Source organism: Ziziphus jujuba, chromosome 1, assembly GCF_031755915.1.
Source record: "Ziziphus jujuba cultivar Dongzao chromosome 1, ASM3175591v1".
NCBI lineage: Eukaryota > Viridiplantae > Streptophyta > Magnoliopsida > Rosales > Rhamnaceae > Ziziphus > Ziziphus jujuba.
This window is the reverse complement of record NC_083379.1, coordinates 11827501-11851584: the sequence shown is the minus strand read 5'-3', so window position 1 is coordinate 11851584 and position 24084 is coordinate 11827501. Positions and strand designations below refer to the sequence as shown.

The window sequence follows — 24084 nt, the reverse complement described above, 5'->3', positions numbered from 1 at the left end:
CCCTCTCACCGTCTTCGTAGTTTTGGGCTTTTAGAGGTACTAGGAAAGCCCAACTCAGACTCGGATTGTTATTCAAAGCCCAACTAACATTCTATTTTTATTTAAAAACAGAACGAGAAAAAAAAAAAAAAAAAAAAAAAAAAAAAGAAGGAAAAATAGAAAAGCCCTCCGTCCGCTGGCAGAGTGAGAGAGAAGAAGAGAGAGAGAGAGAGAGAGGGAGAGGAAATCAGCAGAGCAATGGCGTCGTCGTCGAGCAGCGGACTGACGTTCAAGCTTCATCCGCTGGTGATAGTGAATATATCGGATCATTACACGAGGGTTAAGTCTCAGATGCATCCTCCGCTCACCGCTACCAACGGCTCTGATGGAGTCGATAATACCTCTTCTTCTCCTTCTTCTTCTTCTTCATCTCCGTCTCGGTCGCCGCCTCCTAGGGTTTATGGTTGTGTCATCGGAATCCAGAGGGGACGTACCGTCGAGATCTTCAACAGCTTCGAGCTTCTTTATGATCCCTCTACTCACTCGCTCGACCGAGCTTTCCTCGAGAAGAAGCAAGAACTCTGTTCGTCTTCTTTTTCTCCTTCCTCTTGCTTTTAATTTTTCTTTTTTTTTTTCTTTTTTTTTGTATATAATTTTCTGAAATTTTATTTCCTTCTTGTTCTTCGTTGATATGGAGGCAGATAAGAAGGTTTTCCCTCACTTTTACATACTTGGTTGGTACTCCACTGGAAGCGATGCTCAGGAATCGGATATGCACATTCATAAAGCTGTAAAACCCTCATTGCACTAATATATGCATCCTCTTTCAATTTACAAATTTATGTCCATTCATTTAAGTAGCTTGATTTTTTTTCCCCCCCTTGTTATTAACAGTTGATGGATATCAATGAAAGCCCTGTTTATGTTTTGCTTAATCCATCTATTAACCATGCTCAAAAGGATCTTCCTGTCACTATCTTCGAAAGTGGTACGTGCCAATGCGTTTTTTGTTCTTTTTATGGCGTAGTAATAGCCCAACACACCTCAAATTCCAAGCACCGATGTGCCTTTAGTATAGCATTTATCAAGAATCTTGCTTCAAATATATTTAGCTAATAGCATATTTAAAAATTGAATAAACAAGTGGGATTTCAATTTTTTAGAAATCTTTAGCAGACCCTGCATAATTTGTCATCCTGTCAATAATGGTTTGGCAAGCAATAGAGCTGACGTTGGGGAGTAGCTGTTTAAACCATGTAAAGCCAAGGCTTCTAGAGAGAACTCAATTTCTAAATATCTCGGCATTCTGTTCGTTATATTAACAATAACATATATGCATATTATACATCTATATACACATATAAAGAGGTGAGGATGAGGATCTGCAGTCCCATTTGATGTCAAGATTATGGGCATACTTGTATTCACAGTCAGAGTTATGTTAGTTTTATCCTTTTTTTTTTTCTTTTTTTTTTTCTGTTATACGAGGTTGTAACTTTTTCTGTTTATGTGGGTGTTTACATTACAACTCTAGAGCTGCATGTCATAGATGGGATTCCTCAGCTCATATTTGTTCGCGCAAGCTACACTATTGAGGTTGGACTTCATTTTTATGTACTTTATATATCTTGACTATTACCAATTAGGTTTACTGAGCACTTGTTCTTTTGTTTCTGGGTCTGCTTCAAAGACAGTAGAAGCAGAACGAATCTCAGTTGATCATGTTGCTCATCTTAAACCATCTGATGGAGGTTCAGCCGCAACACAATGTGAGTTCCTCTTTTCTTTCCCACTTCTCTTTGTCTGTATGCATGTGTATTATACTTTTAATTATTACAAAGCCACACAGACTTTTTTTTTTCCTTTCATATGATAGAAATCACACTACTAAAAGTTCTCTTTTTTCTGACGTGTATCAACATAAATGTGGTTGTTTGCAGTGGCTGCACACCTTACGGGCACACATAGTGCCATCAAAATGCTGAATAGCAGAATTAGAGTACTTCATCACTATCTTCTTTCAATGCAGAAAGGTATATTCATGCTTTTAAGAGATCGTTTGTTTTGAATGTGAATTTCAGATTATTTTTGTCCAACCTAAAGAATTAAAGGCGAAGAATATAAAATCCTTAGAAGTGAATATCCCATCTCCTAACTATAAGACGTGCCTAAGTTGATTGTAACTTGCAATTCCCATTTTAGCCTCAAAGCCCAATTTTTACTTTAATTTATATTCAACTTAAGAGTGTGTGGATCAAATAAGCTATTTATCCTATGTTTGGAGCTATGCGGAGTCAAATTCTAGAGTTCAATAGTGATTGCTTTTGGTTTTTGATATGCCAGGTGATATTCCTTGTGAGAATTCACTGCTAAGACAAGTGTCAAGTCTTCTAAGAAGGTTGCCAGCCATTGAATCAGGGAAGTTCCAAGATGATTTCTTGATGGTGAGTGCTTCTTGTTTCTTTTAGGAACTGAACCAGCATATTCATTACTTGTGCCTATGATATGGTTTGATAAAAAGAGATATGAATTTACCCGGAAATTGAATGCTTGCACCTGGCAAAAGAGGGACCCTTTTTGGGGGTGGGGGGCAGAAGTTTCATTGTTTTGAATTTCATCAAGGCTAATGATATGGCAACCACATTGGTTGTGAAAATGCAATTTGAACCCTAGTAGTAAGTAATTTAAATTCAAAAACAAATAAAATTGAGGTTCTTCTATCTTGGTTTTGAGCGTCATTGTTCATCCCATTCTAATTTTATTTTATTTTTTTTGGTTCTCTCTTTGAAACTCTCTCTTTTATTTATCTCTCTCTGTTTCTCTCTCTCTCTCTCTCTCTCTCTCTCTCTCCTATAGCTGCCAAAGAAAATCTTATCAAGTCTTAATTCCACATTGCTGATTCATTGTTTAAATAAAAATAGATTTTCAAATTACTTCCTCACCCCCAACAACCAATGCATGTTTTATTATATATACACCTTCCAATTCATACTAAATGAGATAAAATTCCTAGCCTCATTCAAATGTTAATGTGATGGAGGACTTTTACTGGAATGTATCGACAGTTTGATTAAGTGGTATTGGCAACAAATTGTAGCAACGTTGGACAAACATAAAAAGATGGTTAGAAAAACTGTGTTAGGAAGGATGATTTTGGTTGTAAAGTATGGTGTTTGTGTTAATTTGTAGGAACCAAGAAATAAAGAGGATAAAGGGAGAAGTCAAAGAAGAATAACTTTCTTGTAGCTCAAATATCTATAACGGTTTGATTACTTAAGAGTCTTATCTATGATAAACAGTTTGTCTAGAAAGGAAAACTAACTAAACAGAGAAACCGATCAAAATGGAGAACTAAATAACTAGGAAACAAAAACTCTAATATAAATAAAAAAAATCTTTAAATTATAAAAAAGTCTTAAAATATATAATTTATTTATTTCCTGGACCTATTCCAAAAATAAGCTTTAAAGTTTCCATCTTAGTCTCCACCAATGAGGATGGTGAAAATTGTGAGCAATGATCTTTTGCAAAGGTTATACAGAGCCTAAATATATATATGTTTTTGGGTAAACTACAGAGCCTAAATATGTTAATACTTATGTCTCTTAGTATAAAAATATTGGGCATAATCAATGCATACTTTTGCAATATATACTTTTCATTTAGCGTCTGTACTTTGATTCACAGGATACTGTATATGTTTGGAGATGTTCTAATGTTTGCTGTCAGTGTTATCTCATAAATTGCTTTATTGCTGACTTTTTTCCCCCTTTGTTTGCACACTTTTGTAGGAATACAATGACACGTTGTTGATTACATACCTAGCCATGTTCACCAACTGCTCGAGGTAAGATATAGGAATAATTGTGCACTTTCTTTACCAAGTTTGATTTTCTTTTAATATAATATGACCTTTAACATATTATATTATTTTCATGTGGTGAAAAAACAAAGAGCATAACTCTGGTTGGTGTGTAAAATAAATGAGTCAAGCTGCATGTATGTTGCTCACCTATAGCTCGGTTATAGGATATTAGGCTTGACCCAGTTTGATTGGACAGTCAAAATGAATTGAACCTGGTACAATTTTCCTCAACAAGTTAAACAAGCTTCATTATGCTTGGCTTGCTAGGCTTACAGCTAGCCCAGGAAAGTTGGCTTTTTTGCACTGGTTCCATGTTACGTATAAATCAAAATAAGGGTAGGGTTCCTCCGTTGAAAGGGGCTTCTCTTTCTTATTATCCTTTATTCATGATCTTGATGGTACTGGCATCTCATTTGGGCCTCTCTAGTCCACTTAATGTATCAAATTAAAAATGCATTTATTAAATTAGGAGTTTGTATTGTCGGTTTTATTAAGGCAATTTCTTGATAGGCTCTCAAGGTCTAATGAGCCTTACTGGTGACCAAGCTATTCCAAACCAAGCTTCCTGATATTTGAGACCAAGTTATGCTTTAGCTTAGTTAAAGATGAGTAAACTTCTTAGTAGGGTTCCTAGCCTCAACTGCTAAAAGTGGGCTTTGCTCATTTAAACCTCTATACAGTGGGATGAACAGTAGCACCTGAAATATTGGCCTGATCAGTGGTAAATGCTAAATCTTTTGTCAATATCTTCCATCTTTTTCAAAAATTAGGAGAAGGTAGAAGCAGCTTGTTGATTAATCATTAAGCTCTCTGCCCCTGTTATGTCATAATCAAATAAGCTTCCTGATATTTGAGACCAAGTTGTGCTTTAGCTTAGTTAAAGATGAGAACTTCTTAGTAGGGTTCCTAGCCTCAACTGCTAAAAGTGGGCTTTGCTCATTTAAACCTCTATACAGTGGGATGAACAGTAGCACCTGAAATATTGGCCTGATCAGTGGTAAATGCTAAATCTTTTGTCAATATCTTCCATCTTTTTCAAAAATTAGGAGAAGGTAGAAGCAGCTTGTTGATTAATCATTAAGCTCTCTGCCCCTGTTATGTCATAATCAAATAAGAGATGGGAACTTGGCTAAATGAGCTTCTTTTGTTTTTTAATAATATGAGCAGATTTTAACATTTTAGACCAGACTTTACCGTTAATCAAGACCAATTCAATTGGGTTTGTGTTAATGTTGCTTGAAAAATTAGTTTCATAGCTAGTGTACTCCAACATTTGACTTTTCGAACCTGTGGATATAGAGTTTGAATTTATGTATTGAGGGAAGGAACTGGGATTCCAGCTGATAGATATAACAGAAATATTGAATTATTTTCATTCATTTTAATGTTAAAATGTGTTTCCCATGTTTAACTTTGTGTTTTTCTGTTCCTTTTTTCCTCGTACCCAGCTCAATGAACGAGCTAGTCGACAAGTTCAACACTGCTTATGATAGGCATAGTCGAAGAGGTGGACGAACTGCATTTTTCTAGAAGTTGCTTATTGGTTGGCAGTTTTGCCTTGTTGAAAATTTTTTAGGTGCTATTTCCTTCTTTCTGTGTGCATGGCACATACAAGCGTAGGATTATATTTACTAGTACTTGAACAGTACAGAAAGAAATAGAGATCTGTGTAAGGTTCTTTTGTACAAGAACAATCTGTTTTTGGGTGGTTTATATTTTATTTACAGTGGACATCTCGTTGGAGGATAGAGCAGGATCACCACTACTGGCCTTTACCTGACCCCACAAAGGGAACGGTCCAAAATGGAATTTTCATTTTCATTATATGGTACTTCATTCATATATTGTTTATATGTTTACAAAATTTTGTTATTTTTTCGTATAAAAAATGTTTGTTTTTATTGTTTTACAAATTAAAATAAGAATAAAACATGTAGGTTGACATTCTATACAAATGGTTTTGGCAAAACGTTAGATACAATTTAATTATAAAAGTTTATTAATTTTTAAAGGACATTTAAAATATATTTGTAAAATATGAAAGAAACTTTTGAAGTGTGTAAGACCCGAAACTCTGGGTACTCTTCACGAAGAATTATTTGAAGGCTAATTATGAGAGCATCTTTAGCAAGGTTTTTTTATCTGCAGCTCTTCTCAAGGACAAGTATTGAAATGCAATGCTCAAACCATATATATAAATATCGTGCATCCTAAAAGATCAAAACTTTTATAGAATTAACGGTAAAATTCTACATTTAAAACTAATAGGGGGTAAAAAACACAGAGGAACTAACTCTTAACAATTATAGAGATATTTCTTTTAACTTTATCTTTCCACAACATATAATTTTATGAAACCAAAACATTGAATCGAAGTCAATTGATTACTAGATACAAAAACGTTAAATTTTACGTTAGACAATTTCAAAAATTTGCACTTGAAGGAGTGATTCATGTAACTTCTTAAAACTTACATATTAATAAAACAAAATGTAGTATTTCTTTCAACTTTATCAATATCTTTCCACAATATATAATTTTCTGAAACCGAAACATTGAATCGAAACCAATTGATTACCAAATACAAGAACGTTAAATTTTAAGTTAAGACGGTTTCAAAAACTTGCAGCAAAGCAAAATTGAAGGAATCTTTAACTTCTTAAGACTTACATATTAATAAAACAAAATGTAGTTTTAATTTAATCCTCACTCTTGAACACTGGAATCAAATGAGGGATTAAAGAATAATTAATGGTGACTAGACTGCATCATCCGCCCATTCATACGCTTATCAGTCAGTTACAAATGAATGAGTAAATCTTCCTTTTCGTCTTCTTTACTTTGTATAAAAGAGAGAAAACAAAGAGACAGAGACAAGTCAAAGTGATTTCCCCGGAGTTTGAATCTAATGACAGAATGTGAAAGAAGAAGAGCATAAATTCAAATGGGAGTGAGTTTGAGTCCCTCTTATTAGTAGTGGTATAATTTGATATGGAAAAAAGAAATGGAAATCGAAATGGTTCAGACAGAGAGCTCTGATGAGGATACAAGTATGCCATCACTATCTGCATATAACCAATCCCCATCTCGAATCAAAGTTCCTCCAACATGAACAGAAACATGTTTTTCCCCAGCGCCTCTCTTGTTTGATTTCACAGGATGAGATGCCAAAGCTCTCACACCAATATCACATCCATTAATCTCATCCACATCTCTAATGCAACCATTTACCACAACACCAGACCACCCCATATTCTGAGCCAACTGCCCCAAATTCCCTCCCACCAAAGCACATCTCATGCTTCCCCCACCATCTATTACCAGTACTCTTCCTTCTCCTCTGCTTTCCAGCATCTCTCTCACCAAAACATTGTCCTCAAACACCTTCAGAGTCACAACAGGTCCTGAGAATGATCCGCGGTTTCCATACCTTTTGAACACCGGTTGCAGAACCCGCAAATCCCCACTTGCCAATAATGCTCCATTTGTATCACACAGTTCTGCAGTTGCCAGCTCACCCATTTTTGTATGTATATATGGCACTGTAGATACATATATACAAAGAGTTCATGCACAGTTAACTTGATCAAGCTTTTTCTTTTATCATTACAAGCATTCATCATAGAGCACCAACACCCAAGATTTTGACAATGGAGTTTCAACTTGGCTGTGCTTTGCTTTGCATCAAATTTTTCTGGGAGTAATTAGCCCTCCATCAACATAAAGCCCAATCTGAACCTAGCATTGCAGTTATGTGACTAGCTTTGGTTGTTTAGAACTTCAATCTAATTCTTAAAGTTGAGTGAAAACCAATGCATAATTTCATTAAAATAGATGTATGTGTCGCAATTTACGCATATAAAATTAAGGCAGTACCGAAAACACACTGTTCTATTCTATACTCGAAAGCAAGCAGACCATCATTTCACTCCCAAAGCATCATAATTTACAAATGGCCTAGTCAGTGACTTGGAGCTAAGAATTTCTCTATAGATTACATTTCCCAACCAACATAACAGGTAATCAATCACATCTCAGCGTCAAAATAATTAAAATTTTAAGAAAAACAGAAATCCCATGATACCAATTATTCATCCGTCATAGCAATCTTTTTGGCATAAAAGATAGCACACAGAAACCAATTAACATTCCAAATCCATTTATGCTTCATAATAATTTAATCAGAATTCAGGCGAAAAAAAAAAAAAAAAAAGCAGAAAAGATTCTAACTTTCATGGACCCATCAAAACCAATAACGATTTTAGCGACTAAAATATGAAGCAAAGAGATTTGAAAGGAAAATATGAGAGTTGAAAACTTACCCAGCAGTAAGAGGAGAAGGGAATTGGATCAATATTCACCACCAGTTTCTCTTACCGACCTCTAATTCTCTAAATTCTTTATTCTTATTCTTATTCTTCGTATACATATTAAAGGTACGTATATTATGAATATTTTATTGTGCAAGTAAGAACGAGCATGGCTGCTATAGTCGCCAGTTGCACTGGAGAAGACCGAAGAGTCTTATCTCTTTGGTTTCTGTGCCACGGCGTGTACATAATTATATTCAGCTTCAAAGTTTGTTTGTTTCTGACTTTTTTTTTTTTTTGGGAGATTGTTTTCCACTCATGGACCTTGTCTCAAGAGATAATGAAACTGGCCCAACTTCACCAAGCTCAGCCCAAATGCTTTTTTTTTTTTTTTTTTTTTTGAAAATTTTCAATAAGATAGTTTGAAGGATAGAAATTAACATACTCCTCCAACCGCATGACTGCAATATGATATATCTATTATGATATATATTATTATTTTATTAATTTATATTTAATAATATTTATTTCATACAGAATTTATTTATCTAATTCTAAATTATATTAATATACTAACTAATCAAATAATTATAGATATACTATTAATTTATTTATTGATAATCTATTGGTGATTGTAGTATTACTGACTAGGCAATTTACATACATGCATCTATATTACTGATCAAATGTGTTAATGTTCACAAAATGAACAGCCAGATTTCATATTACAACTGTTTCAAAAATAAAAATAAAAAACCTCCATATTACAACTTATTAGGTAAAACCTCTGTTTCATGTCTCTTTGTCTTGCAATTGGGAGGTTCAAACAATTATTGAAGATATTATTAACTTAATGGTTCAGTTTGATGTTTGTCATTTTAGTTTACATAGTCAGTATTTCTCTTCCTAATTTTTGGGACTTCTCTCTTTGTCCTGCTTTAAATAAGCTGCTAGCTTCTTATGTAAATTCTCATTTTTAAATTAATATTATTTCTTCTTCTTGACCAAAAAAATAAAATAAAATAAAAAGACCGTCAGTGTAAATCTCAATGTAAAAACTATTTGATTTGCAAATTTCAAATTCAAATCCATAAGATAATAAGAATTGCTCACAGCTATAGCCAATTGCAATTGCCATTGCTTTCACTTATAATTTGGTCGGCTTCAAAGGTCAAAGCCAAAAAAAAAATAAAAATAAAAAAAAAATAGATAGGAAAAATTTGAAGTCACACATGGACAAGGGTTGGTGGGTCTTTAGTAGAAAAAAAAGGAAGATTTGGTTGGGAGGAGCCTTTGAAAAGTACTTAGTAGTGGTGGTGCCCGCCATATAATATTAACTTTTTTATAATATTAAAACAAAATGAGAAGGAAAAAAAAAAAAAAACTTTTTTACTTAATAATAATACTTTGTTAACCCACCCTTATCATTACAATTAAAGGCCACCAAATTGTATTTACTATTTGTCATACTCCACCTACGGAAGTCACATGGAATTTGATTCCCCCAAAAAAAATAAAAAATAAAAATAAAAATAACATGGAAGTCAAAGAAAATATATCTCAATTTGAATTTTGATCCATATGTTGTCAATATACATTACAAAGTTGTAGATGCATGGAATATCATGTTGAAATTATAGAAAAGTCATTAAGACTTTTCAGATAAGCACTATACTTTAACGTACATAAAATTGAAATAGAAGTGTTGAAAACTTTAGCAAAAAAATGGTAGCTTAGAGTAGAGTAGAGTAGAGTAGAGTAGAGTGGAGAAGAAGAATTAAATGGAAAAACAAAACCAAATCCAAGCTAAAATATCTGCTTCTGTTTTAGAAAACTATTTCTGCTTTAGGTAATGATTTACCAAAAATCATAAATCATCTAATAATTGTTTCTTTTCTAATCACTTTTCAAATGGGCACTAAACGATTAAACAAAAAAAACATAGGGTTGAATTTAAGGGGGGAAAAAAATATTAATAGTGAAGAAGAGCAAGCAAAGCAAAGCCTTCTTTGTGATTCAAAATCAAAATTCCAAAAAAAAAATAAAATAAAAAATTTAATGTGTACGAAGTTTAAGCTTAGCTTGCCTTTAGGTGCACTCTATCTACTACATTGAATCAATTATTACAAAAATGAGAAATAATAATAAATAATAATTAATAATAATAATAATAATAAAGAAAGAAAGTAAGAATCCGTGGAGAGTGATGAGCATTGAAGATTGAGAATAGATGAGGGGCTCGTGCGCCAAAAGAATCAAATTAGATGGGGTCCCCCCCTACCCCCCCCCCAAATTCCATGGGAGTGATAGTGTCGTGTAAAATTGAACTCTTTGGCTTTTCCGTGTGGATGTGGGTGGTTTTTATTTATTTTATTAAAAAAATAAAAAATAAACGAACGGTCCAGAAATCAGCCAGATTTCTTTGCGAGGATTCCGCTGTTTTTGAGTACCTAAAACATTATTAAACATTTTTAATATTATTAATAATTATTAATCATCCCTATTATTATTAATAATTAATAATAATAATAATAATAATAGGATTAGCATCCACAAATGACAAAATTGGTATTGGTATTGATGTGGGGGTTTTGGATATGCCCTCGTGTGAGAAAGCAAACTGACAAAATACAGCCCCACCATACCTTACTCTGTCCTACACACCAACTAACCCAAAAAAAAAAAAAGAAATCCAACAAATACCAAATACTACAAAATTCCAAATACCATTTGCAGAATCAACACTACAGTTGCAGTTTGTATATTATTTATTAGCTTAAGTTTCATCTAGCCCTTGTAATTTGTTATCTCATTTACAATTTGACGTTAGATTTGTTTTAATAAATAAAAAAAAAAATTAATGATAATTTTTCAAAAATAATAAAATTTAAATATAATTATAATAAAACTGAAAAATCTAAATTAAATTTGCCCTCTTTATTTGACGTGTGTATAGATATTATATATATTTTGCTTCCATACGTGGGTGTGTAATATATATAATATCTAATCCAAAACCAGCCTTCATTCCTACTCCACCATATTCTATTTTATAAAAATCCAAACCCATACCCAAAGCCAAAGGAGGAGACTTGGTTGACATTAACGCGTTTCCCACAAGTTTTTTTTTTTTTCCTTTCTTTTCGAATGGTGTTTCCCACAAGTTAATAACACGAAAAACAGTGTTTGTACATTTATTTTTAATAAAAGAAAAGTTGTGTGAATGTGTATTTTTACATATATTATTTATTTATTTTGATTTGGAGTGTAGAGAAAAGCATATTAGAAAGAAAGAGCAGTGGGTGTCCACTGAGGTAAGGTAGAGCTCCTAAAAAGGCATAGTCTTGGCTTTTTTTGAAGGAAGGAGAGGGAGAGAGAGAAAGAGAGAGAAAGAGAGAGAGAGAGAATCCAATTCACAAGTTTGACTGGCCCCGAAATTTGAGAAAGAAAAATTGGGAGGAGGGGCAAATGGGCATCACAACCCCACTTCCACAATTTACTCTCTTCCTTTTATTTATTTATTTGTTTATTTTTATGTCTTTTTTTGAGTGTGTGTTGCTCCCAAGGCAAAGGCTAAAGGCCCCAAAAAAACAATACCTCTCTCTCAACCTGTATTCTACTCTTGTCTCTCTGTGTGCCTTCCACTTTATTCCCCCACCCTCCTATACACCAAATTTCAATCTTCCTTCTTCTCACACTTTACACCAACTTTTTTATTTATTTCGTATATATTTCTCATTTTTTCCCACTTCATTTTCCCACCTTCTATACAGGTTTTTTGTGCACTATTAAGGTAAATAAGCTGACCCAAAAAAAGTAAGTAGTAAAAAATAAGCAAACGGTTGGTGTAATTTAGTTCTTTTTACTTTTTATAGATATATGGGAAGCAAAATAGTAGTAGTAGCGTGCCAGTAAGTCAAGCTTCTTCTCTTTTTTGTCTTTCTTTTATTATTATTATTTTTTTTTGTTTTTTTGTTTTTTTTTGTTTTTTTTTTTTTTTGAAGCTCAGCTTTGCTTTGCATATCTCACTTTGTTTCCAAAACATCGTACCCTCGCTCTTACTCTGCCGTCAGTCTTTGTTGTGTCCTATCCTTTCCTTACCACGCTCTATCTTGATGCCGCAGTACTACATATGAGTCAGTAAGTAAAACTATGTAGCTCTCTTTCTTTTTCCAACCCTCCATAGTTTTTTTGTTTTTGTTTTTCTTATTATTATTCGTTTTGCATTACATTACCACTTCTTTCACTAAACTTTTTTTTTGACTTTATCAATAATCATTATCTTTTTGGTTTTTGTTGAAAAACTTCAGCTTTCACAGCAGATCTGATAATCTGAAAATGGAGTAAATAAGGCAAAGAACACCGGAGATAGAAAGCGGAGGAGCCCTATATCTATATCTATATATATACAGTGTGTATATATATAGTATATAGATGATTCCTGTAGTTTGTTGGGTGTTTTTCAGCTTTTCTCATTCTTCAGCAGAAAGATTCCTCTTCCATCCCAAACATCCTGTCTCTATCTAAACAAGTTACAAAGCTGGAAACTTGTTCAAATTGGGTTATTGAGTTGGAGAAAAAAGCAAATGCATCTTCTTCTCAACAAAATCACAAGGAACAGAAAGAAGAAGAAAATGAAGATATCTATGGAATAGAAGCAAAGGCAAGAGGAAGAAAAAGAAAAGTTTGAATCTTTGATAAGAATTTTTTTTTTTTTTTCTTGAAAGAAAGAACCACGCTAGCTAAGGGGAATAAATATGGTGATGGTGATGATGATGGGACTGGTTCGCTTTTTGTTGTTGGCTGCGCTGCCTCTGCTGCTTATGATTTTGGCGTCAGGCGTCAGAGCCAGAGACTTGTCTCCGCAGCAGCAACAAGAAAGCAAAAACTATGATATGGTGGGGTTGTTGTTGGCCTTCAAGCAATCCTCTATTCTGTCTGATCCCAATGGTTTCTTGGCTGACTGGAAAAAACCATCTTCTTCATCACCATGTTCATGGCGTGGTGTTTCATGCTCTGTTGATGGTCGTCTAACATCTCTCAATCTCAGCTATGCCGGTCTCATTGGAAGCCTTCACCTTCCCTCGCTCACTGCTCTGCCAAATCTTCAAAATCTATACCTCCAAGGGAACTCATTCTCTGCAGGCGATCTCTCTGCCTCTAATTCAACCTCTTGCAGTTTGGAGACGCTGGACTTGTCCTCCAACAATCTCTCTGACCCTCTTCCAGACCCAGAAAAATCTTTCTTGCTGCTTTGTGATCGTCTTTCTTATGTCAATCTCTCTGGAAATTCAATCCCTGGTGGTAGTCTCCGTTTTGGTTCCTCTCTTCAGCAGCTTGACCTGTCAAGGAATAGGATTTCCGATGTGGGTTCTCTGACCCAGACTCTGTCTAATTGCCAGAACTTGAATCTTCTCAATTTCTCTGATAACAAGCTTGCAGGGAAACTTGGTGGTGCTACAACGCTTGGGTCCTGCCAGTCTTTGTCCATTTTGGATCTCTCTTTTAATGTATTGTCAGGGGAATTACCAGCTGGCTTTGTGGCTGAGGCTCCAGTTTCTCTCAAGTATTTGGATCTCTCAAACAACAATTTTTCCACCAAGTTCTCTGACTTCGATTTCGGGCACTGCAGCAATCTCACTTCTCTGAAGCTTTCTCATGCTATTCTCTCTGGCTCTGGTGCTGAATTTCCTGTCAGCCTTGGGAAGTGCCAGCTATTGGAGACCCTTGACCTTTCCCAAAATGACCTGCACGGCAAGATTCCTGGTGGTGTTTTGGCAAGTTTGAGGAATCTGAAGCGCCTCTCTTTGGCTCATAACTACTTCACTGACCGAATCCCGTCTGAACTTGGACTGCTTTGTGGGACTCTACAGGAGCTTGATATGTCAGGGAACAAACTTTCTGGTGAATTGCCCTTCAGTTTTACATCCTGTTCTTCTTCTCTGGTCACTCTAAACCTTGCTAAAAACCAGCTTTCTGGGAATTTCCTCACTGATGTTGTTAGTAACATCCTGAGTCTTAGATATCTCAATGTGTCATTCAATAACATAACTGGTGCTGTTCCACTCTCTCTGACCAATTGTACTCAGCTTCAGGTGATCGACCTGAGTTCTAATGGCTTTACTGGAAAGGTTCCTTCTTGGTTCTGCTCCTCCAAAGTTCCTTCTGTTCTGGAGAAGCTACTTCTGGCCAACAATTATCTTTCTGGGACTGTGCCTTTGGAGCTTGGCAACTGCAAGAACCTCAAGACAATTGATCTCAGTTTCAACGGTCTGAGTGGTACAATCCCATTAGAAATTTGGAACTTACCAAATCTTTCCGACTTGATTATGTGGGCAAACAACCTCACTGGTGGAATCCCAGAAGGAATTTGCATCAATGGAGGGAACCTACAGACTTTGATTCTCAACAACAATCTAATCAATGGGACAATTCCACAGTCCATTGCCAGCTGCACCAATATGATATGGATATCGCTGTCTAGTAACCGGCTTATTGGAGAAATCCCTGCTGGTATTGGGAATCTCTCTAAACTTGCAATCCTCCAAATAGGCAGCAATTTGCTGTCTGGACAGATTCCACCGGAGCTCGGCAAGTGTCAGAGTCTCATCTGGCTTGATCTGAACAGCAATGAGCTAATTGGTTCTATTCCACCTGAGCTAGCCAACCAAGCTGGTCTTGTTCTTCCAGGAATTGTTTCTGGCAAGCAGTTTGCATTTGTGAGAAATGAGGGTGGGACAGCTTGCAGGGGTGCTGGAGGACTGGTTGCATTCGAAGGGATTCGACCGGAGAGGCTTGAAAGTTTTCCTATGGTACATTCTTGCCCATCAACCAGAATTTATTCTGGTTGGACTGTTTACACATTTTCCAGCAATGGCACCATGATTTACCTTGACCTGTCCTACAATTCCTTGTCCGGAACTATTCCTAGAAACTTCGGTTCGATGAACTATCTGCAGGTCTTGAATTTGGGACACAACAAGCTTACAGGAAATATTCCTGAGAGCTTTGGAGGATTGAAAGAAATAGGAGTTCTTGATCTCTCACACAATAATCTTGAGGGATTTGTTCCAGGTTCATTGGGGACACTCTCTTTTCTCAGTGACCTTGATGTTTCTAACAACAACCTGACTGGTCCTATCCCCTCTGGAGGTCAGCTGACCACTTTCCCGGCATCCAGATATGAGAACAATTCTGGGCTTTGCGGTGTACCATTGTCCCCTTGTGGTTCGCAAAACCACTCAGCAAATTTTAAAAGTAGAGGGAAGAAGCAGTCTGTGGCAGCAGGGATGGTAATTGGCATTTCATTCTTCGTCCTGTGTATATTCGTTCTCACCTTAGCTCTTTACCGGGTGAAGATGTACCAGCAGCAAGAGGAACAAAGAGAGAAATATATTGAAAGCCTTCCAACTTCAGGAAGCAGCAGCTGGAAACTTTCCAGTGTTCCTGAGCCACTTAGCATCAATGTAGCCACATTCGAGAAACCTTTAAGGAAGCTGACATTCGCCCATTTACTCGAAGCAACAAATGGTTTCAGTGCAGACAGTTTGATAGGTTCTGGAGGTTTTGGTGAGGTATACAAGGCGCAGCTGAGAGATGGCTGTGTCGTCGCAATCAAGAAACTTATTCATGTCACGGGTCAAGGAGATAGGGAGTTCATGGCAGAAATGGAAACCATTGGGAAGATAAAGCATCGAAACCTGGTTCCGTTGTTAGGCTACTGCAAGATTGGAGAGGAGAGGCTTCTTGTGTATGAGTACATGAAATGGGGGAGTTTGGAGGCTGTTCTTCATGACAAGGCAAAAGGAGGAGGGGGATCAAAGCTTGATTGGGCAGCAAGAAAGAAAGTTGCCATAGGGTCTGCAAGAGGTCTTGCATTCCTTCATCATAGCTGCATACCTCATATAATTCATCGTGACATGAAGTCTAGCAATGTGCTTCTCGATGAAAACTTTGAGGCCAGGGTGTCTGATTTTGGCATGGCAAGATTGGTTAATGCTCTTGATACTCATCTTAGTGTTAGCACCCTTGCAGGAACTCCAGGTTATGTTCCACCTGAGTACTACCAGAGTTTTAGGTGCACCACGAAAGGGGATGTCTATAGTTATGGTGTTATACTACTAGAGCTTCTCTCAGGAAAAAGACCAATAGACCCGTCGGAGTTTGGTGATGACAACAACCTTGTTGGATGGGCAAAACAGCTTGAGAGACAGAAGAGAAGTAGTGAGATAGTGGATCCTGAGCTGTTGACAGATAATTCCGTTGAGTCTGAACTATACCATTACCTAAAAATTGCTTTTGATTGCCTGGAGGACAAGCCATTCCGGCGGCCAACCATGATACAAGTAATGGCTATGTTTAAAGAGCTTCAGGTTGATTCAGAAAATGATATCCTCGATGGCCTCTCCCTTAAAGACAATGTCATCGAGGAATCGTAAGGAAAAAGAAAAAGGATTTAAACCATTGAACATGTTCTGTTACCAGCTGAAATGTGGCCAAGCCATGGCTGCAGAGATGCCACAGGAATGATCAAAACCTCTGAAAAGTGATTTAAGGGGTTTCATCATTACGATTTTGTGCATTGTAAATAGTAAAGCACATTAGGAGACAGAAATCAAAGGGAATTAAGCATAGCAAGAACAGAGTCATGTGGAGTCTTTTTTTTTTTGTTTGGTTTCTCATAGTCAGGCGAATTTGCATATTCTTTCTTGATGTTCTTCCTGTGTGTTACTAAAGACTTCAAAATTTTTCGTTTGCTTTGCCTCGCGGCTTCTGTTTCCTGTCACAGTTTTGCTAATCTAGTGTTTCACTATTAATTCGTTTGCCACCAAAGCCAAATGTTGTTGTTGTTAATAGGGAAAGCTGGAACATGAAGGACTGTAAAGTTGTAGCAATAGCATTATTGGGAAATTTAATACCATAAATGTTTTTATTAGCATTTTGTTTAATTATTCTGTAGCTCCATATGATTCTGTGACATTAACTTTAATCTGGAAGAATAAAATGAAGAGCTTGGATCTTTAATCTGGAAGAATAAAATGAAGAGCTTGGATGACAATCTATATATATATATATATATATATATATGCACTATAACATTCTTTATATATGTGCTGCAGCATAAGATTCTTTTTTTTTTTATTGATCCTGTTCTACATTTCATGTTTTTCTTTTATCCTGCAGATTATACAAAACATGGTTTGCTTTTTTTTTAACCTGAATCAAATCTTGTAGATAACAATCTATATAGATATATGCACTATAACTGCTTCTTCTAAACCTGAAGAGCATGGTGACTCTTAGTACAATTTGGAATATAAGTTCTTGTAGTAAAGTTTTCAAAGATCATAACTAATACTTTTTTAATCTGGTGTCACTTCATTGCTGATATCCTTGAACAAATATATGTAAAATATATTGATGACAGATTCTATTTCTTAAAATTCATTACATTTGACTTTAAATTCATTTAATCTGGGAGATGAGAGCTCTCATATTAACTTATTTTCCATACTTCGAAATTTTAAATCAAATTACTACGTAATAATTTATAGCTCGATCCTTGTTTCTTTTTTTCTTTTTTTTTTTTGGGGGTGTGATTGGTTCCATTAAAGGTTCCACTGATAGTTGGTTCCATTAAAGGTTCCACTGATAGCCTTTCTAGGATTCTTCGACCTATATGTTTACGAGAATACATACTTACATATATTATCAAACCATTTGTTCAAGCTCTTTAATTATGTTTTCTACATACAAAGTTGTTTTTTATTTATTTCTGTGGAAAAATCAATTAAACTTAGGCACATAATTAGTAAATACTTTATGGTACAAATATTAAATTTAATTTGGTGGAAACGCTATGATCAGCTTGATTATTTGCTTGAATCTTCAAGAAAAGTTTGGTGCTTTTTGACGTTTATAGGCTGTCTGGGCCCTCTACACTATTCTATTTTTACTTGTTAATCTTTGGTCCAATCCACTTTCAAGAATTGCAATGAAGCCTTTCCACTGCTTTGTATAATTCAGTAACTATTAGCTTAAGATTGAAGTCTGTTATTCAAAATGTTCCCCAAAACGAAGAACTTCACAAAATTTTATATAAGAATTTTGCCTCGGCTATCTGTTGTTTATTCTTATATAAAAATTGCCTACAAAAAGCTGTTGATAATAATCCAAGAGTAATTTTTTGCATTTTTTTTAATGCAAACCTGAATATACATAATTCTTGAATAAATAAAATAATCAGAAGGGGTTAATCGGTATGAAATTATCCATCAATTGAGAGCCATTTTGTCCAACCAAAAAACAAGTTCATGACCACATCTTTCATGTTTATCCCAAGTTTGTCGGTCTAAAGGAAAAAAGAAAAAGGAAAAGGGCAAAAAAAAAAGAAGATTTTTGACTTTGAAAGGGGTTTTGCTAATGTATATATGTGCAATATAGTTGTAGGTACGGTGATGATTTTGAAATTAGAGTCTTTTAATTTTGTCTTTGGTGATGATGAGAGAGCATGTGGCTTCTCAATCTAAATGTCTATTTCAATTAATTATGCGGTTCCCCTTCATATTACTTTATTATGGATCTTAATTTTAAAAATCTACCAACTTTTTCTGCATAATCTCTCTATTTTCTTTAGAATTATATGGCAGATTTTCTTGTCGGTATAAAACCTCATACATACCATATTCTACTTAATACAATATGTGATATATAAATTCCAATGTAGATCTAGAAAAGGACAAAATTATAGATAAGAGAATATATATTAGTAGTAGTAGTAGGCATTATCCATTTCACCCAAAAAAGTAGGCATTATCTATATGTATATGTATGTATGTATGTATGTATGTGGGGTTGGTATCTTCTTAGCCAAAAGAAAATATCGAAGGCACATTGAGTAGATGAGAAGGGCAACTGGGAGATGAGCCATTTGCAAACCCAGAAGTCTCTAGGACCCAAGTCCATGCCCATGGAGGTGTACTTACTCATACACAAAACAGGACCAGACCATTTGCCATTTCAATCAGTCTTTTATCAAATAGACATATAGTAGTGTTACACTAAATACTATTGTCACAATTTTTAAATTTGTTTAATTTGAATATACATATATATATATATATAGAAGAACTTTTCAAACTATAATGTCCTAATTTCATGCAATACTTCCCTTTTGTTGATTTAGAACCATATATGCTAGCGTAGCAATTTGTTTATTTGTTACTGTGTTTTAGTATTTTGGAGAGATCATGTAAAATTGAGTCGTTCAAGTTGTGCGTTGATTACATTGTTACGGTCTTATTTGGTATAGTTTTTAAAATTTTAATTTTGATTTTTATGGATTAAAAGAGAATTTCTCAAAGCTTTTAAAAATTATTTTGGAAAAGCAAGCTTGATGCATTTATAAAAGCTTATAAACGAAATCAATAATAAAAAAACTGAAGCTCTAAAAGTAAACATAAGCTCTGAAAAATAGAAGTGAGAATTATAAAAAACAAAATGTACATGTGACATGTGCAAATTGGTTATGGTAGTGAGGAGCAAACTGCAAACCACTACCACATGGACCCCTGGACTGCACTGCACTGCTACAAGAGTGGTAACAAACGGGGATGAAGACGACTTGGTCAAAATAATCTTTTTTGACCGAGTCCTGGGAAAGACAACTGCGACCTTGCATATACGTGACGTGTCCTTTAATCTTAATTTTTTAGATTTTTAAATGAGAAAAATCCAATACATATAAAAGACTAAAATATATAATATTTAAAAAAAAAAATGTATTACGTACCAAATGGGTCACATGAAGCAAACGAGCTAAGACTAGACTGAAGTGGTGTTTGTTAGCTGATAGCTGTGTTGGAAAATGACAATCTATCTTTAAAATGTTTTGGACTATTAATTCATTTTTTTTCCCCAATATTAAATCAATTATTTTTATCTCATAAATAATTACCTTGAAGGCTTTAGGGGTCAATGGCATGTTTCTTCCATTTGGCACATCCATTTATTTTCCGTACCCATACAAAATTCCGATCCTCTCTTGTGCTTGTTTTTGGCCTTATGGATCCCTTTTTCCATATATTCTCTTTTATCATTTTTTTATAGTTTCATTGATTACACCGTATATTTATTTGTTTTATTCACTACTTTCATGTTTTAGAATGTTGATTTTCCAACATAATGTTGAGACTAGAGAGCTACTTCTTTTCTTCTTGGCAATTGATATTCCTTGTTTGGGCATTTTTGGATTATTGTTTTCATATTATTTTTCTATACTTAAGTAATTCTACGTGCACCAATTATTTTGTCCACCAAATTTTGAATATAACTTACCAAGATGACAGTATATGAATTAATATAACCTAAATATTATGAAAAGTTGTTAAATTTTCTTAGTAGTTTAGTATTCGGGTAATTTGTTTTCTGGTATTCTTAATTTTAAACATTTTACAATTTAAAACCTAAATTTTTTTACTTAAATAATTTAAATCCTTGACTTTTCAATTTATTTTAAATTGGATTTATTTAACTTTTAATTAAAGGATATAATCGGTATTTTATCAGACTAGTATTAAACAGTTTTAATTTTCAAACTAAAAGATAATAAGATGCAAAACATTAAAACTATTTTTAGAATGTTGTTTTAGAATTTTGCACTTGAGTAATATTATAGATACTATCTAGTCTACCAACTTATTTACCAAAAATATATGCATCACTATTTGATTGATTAACATATTAATAATCAAAAAATAAATAAATGAACCCTTACAATGATAAATGTTATTAAATATAAACCAATTAAATAATGACATGTATTTTTAAAGAGAAATTAGCTAATGCATGTTTGCACTTTAGGTAGTGCCCTTTATCATTAAAAAAAAAAAAAGTACAAGTTACTAATGTTAAACTATATCAAATTTAAAATTAGAACTTATTGAAATATAAACTTTTAGAATTAATGTTAAAATTTTACAACTGAAATTTGATACAGTTTAATATCAATTATATGAAATGATTGTTGAACCTTATTAGTCAAAAGTTAAAAAAATCCAATTTGTAACAAATTGAAAAATCAATGACTTCAATTGCTGAATTAAAAAAAACTAATAACTTAAATTGCAAATCCTTTAAAATCAAAAATTTCAAAATGTAATTAATCTCTAATGTTATCATTATTATTTTCTGTATATCATTCTTTTACCGTATATGTATATTTACCGGTATAATGGTTTTCAATATTACTCATCTAGATAAGAGCTAGCTAGTCCATGAAAAAACCTTTTTAAATGCAAAACTTAAAAATAAAAAGAGAGCTGCAATCTCAAATAAATAATATTTTTTGGTAATTATCTCAAAAAAATAATATAGTAGAAGAAGTGGAAGGAGGTTTTATTGGTGTTTATCCTTTAGTTTTCGTTTTTCGTTGGGAAAAAAAAAACAAATATAGCTTTAAAAATAAAAAGAAAAGGAAAAACTATTTATGGAGCCAACACAAATTTCAATTTTTCATAAAGTGCATTGTCAATACTGTACCAGTTTCGTATTGAAGAATATAAAGTATTATTTATAATACAAATGTATATATGCTAGGAATAACTTTACATAAAGTGAAACTCAAAACCAGACCACAGCGCACTTTAAACGAAGAGTGGAGGAGAGGTAGCTGCAAAGAAGGTGTTGTACTTTGAATAATATATATTTGTATATTTTTTGGATATTATGAAAAAATACTATGTTACATCAAAAAATTATTATAGGGATATATTCTATGGTTTTGATCCTATACCATGAAAAAAAATAATTAATTAATTTTAAAAGACCAAGTTTTATATATTATTAGTTATTGGTTCTAGATACAATTTAGTATAAAATGATTTGTTCATGTATACGTTAAAATAAAGCATAATTGCAAAAATCATCCACTTTTGGATTGTGTCTAAATATTGTTTTGAATTTTTTGGTAATAAATATTATTTTGAACTTTGATTTTGAACAGTATAATCCCAAATTTTAACAGATAGTCAATAATTCTTTCATTTTTATCAAACTTTATTATATTTATTTTTTTTGAGAATAAGAATCCCGAGTTCAAGCACATATATTTATATATATTATATTATCAATCCACATTGTTTATGTGAATGTGATTAATTTTGTGAAATTAAGACTTATATTTTGTCCAAAAGGAAAATAAATAAAAAAGTTTCCACATTGCGTCGTAATTTGTATTTTGAAATGTAGGTTTAAACATTCAATATATCAGTTAGATTAAATATTTTTTTTAGGGTCACTGAATTGAATTAGATTAATTTCATAAAAATTTTAAAAAAGTACAAATTGAGACGAGCTACAAGCAATATAAAATATATGTATTGGGAATAAAGTACGAAACCCTGGTGGATACAAAACATTATTCAGCTATTAAGAGATATAACATCGAAAAGAGACTTGAGCCATAAAACGTTGGAAACATGATAAAATAAAATCATTTTCAGCATGCCATTATGTGCAAGTTGGTGGCACTAAGGAACATGGTGGTGGGTCATTTCAATGCCATTCTTCCATCTTTGGGAGCTCCGATTTTCCCATATGCATTCTTGTCTTCAACTCTATGTCCTTTACTAACTTTCTTAACCTTAATTTATGATTCCTAAGTGACTCATTTGCTAATTACTCAAAAAAAAAAAAAAAAAAAAGAAGAAAGAAAAAAGGTGACTCATTTCCTCGACATTAATAAACTATATGTACATTAACTCTAATGGGGATTATTTTTTTTTCCCCTTAGCATTAGGAGTAAAATAAATGTAATATCAAATTAAGATAAATGTTTCATTTTAGATATCCTATTTAGTTTGGATATAATATACGAATAATATAGATACATGTGTAATTTTTAAAATATATATATATGCTTTCCATATCAATTTCAATTGTATGGAAAAAAAATGGTGTATTTTTAAGATGAAAATTTAAAATATGCATTAAATATATTTTCATATTATACAAGTAAAAAAATATATTTTATAAACAATATTTTTATTTTTTTTCACTTTTACAATAACATAAATAAATGAGTTTTTTTTTTATTTTTCTCTCATAATTTTTTTAAAATTATTTATCATTTATGATTTTTTTAATATATTATATTATTATTATCTCACTAATAGTTATTTTTTAAAATTTTTATGATGTGTATTAAAAATAATTAATTATAATAAATTTAATACCTATATTTTCGGTCCCATATTTTTTAATCTATAATATATTATATTTGCATATACAGAATGTATAAACTTTTCATTTACATATTTTTTGGACAATTATTTTTTTGTATTTTTAAATAAATAAATTATTTATATGATATGTGTACCATATATGGTTTTTTTCCATCCCCGTATTTAATTAACCATGCAAAGTAATAATTAATCTGTTCCTAGGTCTACATATAATGCAGCATACTATTTAGCCAAATTTGATTATTGTTGTCATTCAGATTATGTTTGGCTTGAAGAGGAACTTAACAGGCTTTGTCATATTTTACAAAAAGATGTATTTTCTTCTTCGGTTAATGAGTTGTGTTTTCTATGTCAAAATATTTTTTTTTTCCATTTTAACATGTCAAATATTTCCATTGTGTGCCGTCCAAAAAGAAAATTCTATTGCGTGGTAGTCCACATCCTTTATATATTTGTATATTTTGGGACATTTCTCATTTGGTCTATAGATTTTTATTTTTCCTTTTTCGTTAAAGTATTGTCACCTAAGCTTAAGTTAAGGCATAATATATATTTTTACGATTGATATGGTTCCTGCACTAACACCGTAATGGCAAATTCAATATTCTTCTCTCATAATAATTTTGAATTCAAATTATCATATTTTAATACCAAAACATACATAAATAATATATATATATATATATAT

The 24084-nt window shown here is 33.1% G+C and overlaps 3 protein-coding genes across 3 annotated transcripts; 2 read left to right on the top strand and 1 right to left on the bottom strand.

The window, feature by feature from the left end:
- Nucleotides 1–126: 126 nt before the first annotated feature.
- LOC107417381 (COP9 signalosome complex subunit 6a) lies at nt 127–5668 on the top strand. Its single transcript, XM_016025999.4, has 9 exons — nt 127–562; nt 681–769; nt 874–967; nt 1514–1575; nt 1670–1748; nt 1920–2012; nt 2323–2423; nt 3771–3826; nt 5293–5668. The coding sequence occupies exons 1-9, from the start codon at nt 238–240 to the stop codon at nt 5372–5374; spliced, it is 981 nt and encodes a 326-aa protein (XP_015881485.2). The 5' UTR covers nt 127–237; the 3' UTR covers nt 5375–5668.
- A 913-nt stretch (nt 5669–6581) lies between these two features.
- LOC107417289 (putative 4-hydroxy-4-methyl-2-oxoglutarate aldolase 3) lies at nt 6582–8390 on the bottom strand. The gene is made up of 2 exons (XM_016025909.4): nt 8167–8390; nt 6582–7386 (listed from the first exon to the last, which is right to left on the bottom strand). The coding sequence occupies exon 2, from the start codon at nt 7364–7366 to the stop codon at nt 6866–6868; it is 501 nt and encodes a 166-aa protein (XP_015881395.1). The 5' UTR covers nt 7367–7386; nt 8167–8390; the 3' UTR covers nt 6582–6865.
- Nucleotides 8391–11583: 3193 nt separating this feature from the next.
- LOC107417481 (serine/threonine-protein kinase BRI1-like 1) lies at nt 11584–17089 on the top strand. Its single transcript, XM_048474663.2, has 2 exons — nt 11584–12294; nt 12465–17089. Exon 2 carries the CDS (start codon nt 12912–12914, stop codon nt 16590–16592), a length of 3681 nt encoding a protein of 1226 aa, XP_048330620.1. The 5' UTR covers nt 11584–12294; nt 12465–12911; the 3' UTR covers nt 16593–17089.
- The last annotated feature ends 6995 nt before the right edge of the window (nt 17090–24084 follow it).

Excerpts from the sequence above, each read along its gene's own strand:
- LOC107417381 (XM_016025999.4), top strand. The coding sequence starts at position 238 with ATGGCGTCGTCGTCGAGCAGCGGACTGACGTTCAAGCTTCATCCGCTG. Across the intron at positions 1,576-1,669 it reads GCGCAAGCTACACTATTGAG|ACAGTAGAAGCAGAACGAAT; the intron begins GTTGGACTTCAT and ends TCTGCTTCAAAG. Across the intron at positions 1,749-1,919 it reads AGGTTCAGCCGCAACACAAT|TGGCTGCACACCTTACGGGC; the intron begins GTGAGTTCCTCT and ends GGTTGTTTGCAG.
- LOC107417481 (XM_048474663.2), top strand. The coding sequence starts at position 12,912 with ATGGTGATGGTGATGATGATGGGACTGGTTCGCTTTTTGTTGTTGGCT.
- LOC107417289 (XM_016025909.4), bottom strand. The coding sequence starts at position 7,366 with ATGGGTGAGCTGGCAACTGCAGAACTGTGTGATACAAATGGAGCATTA.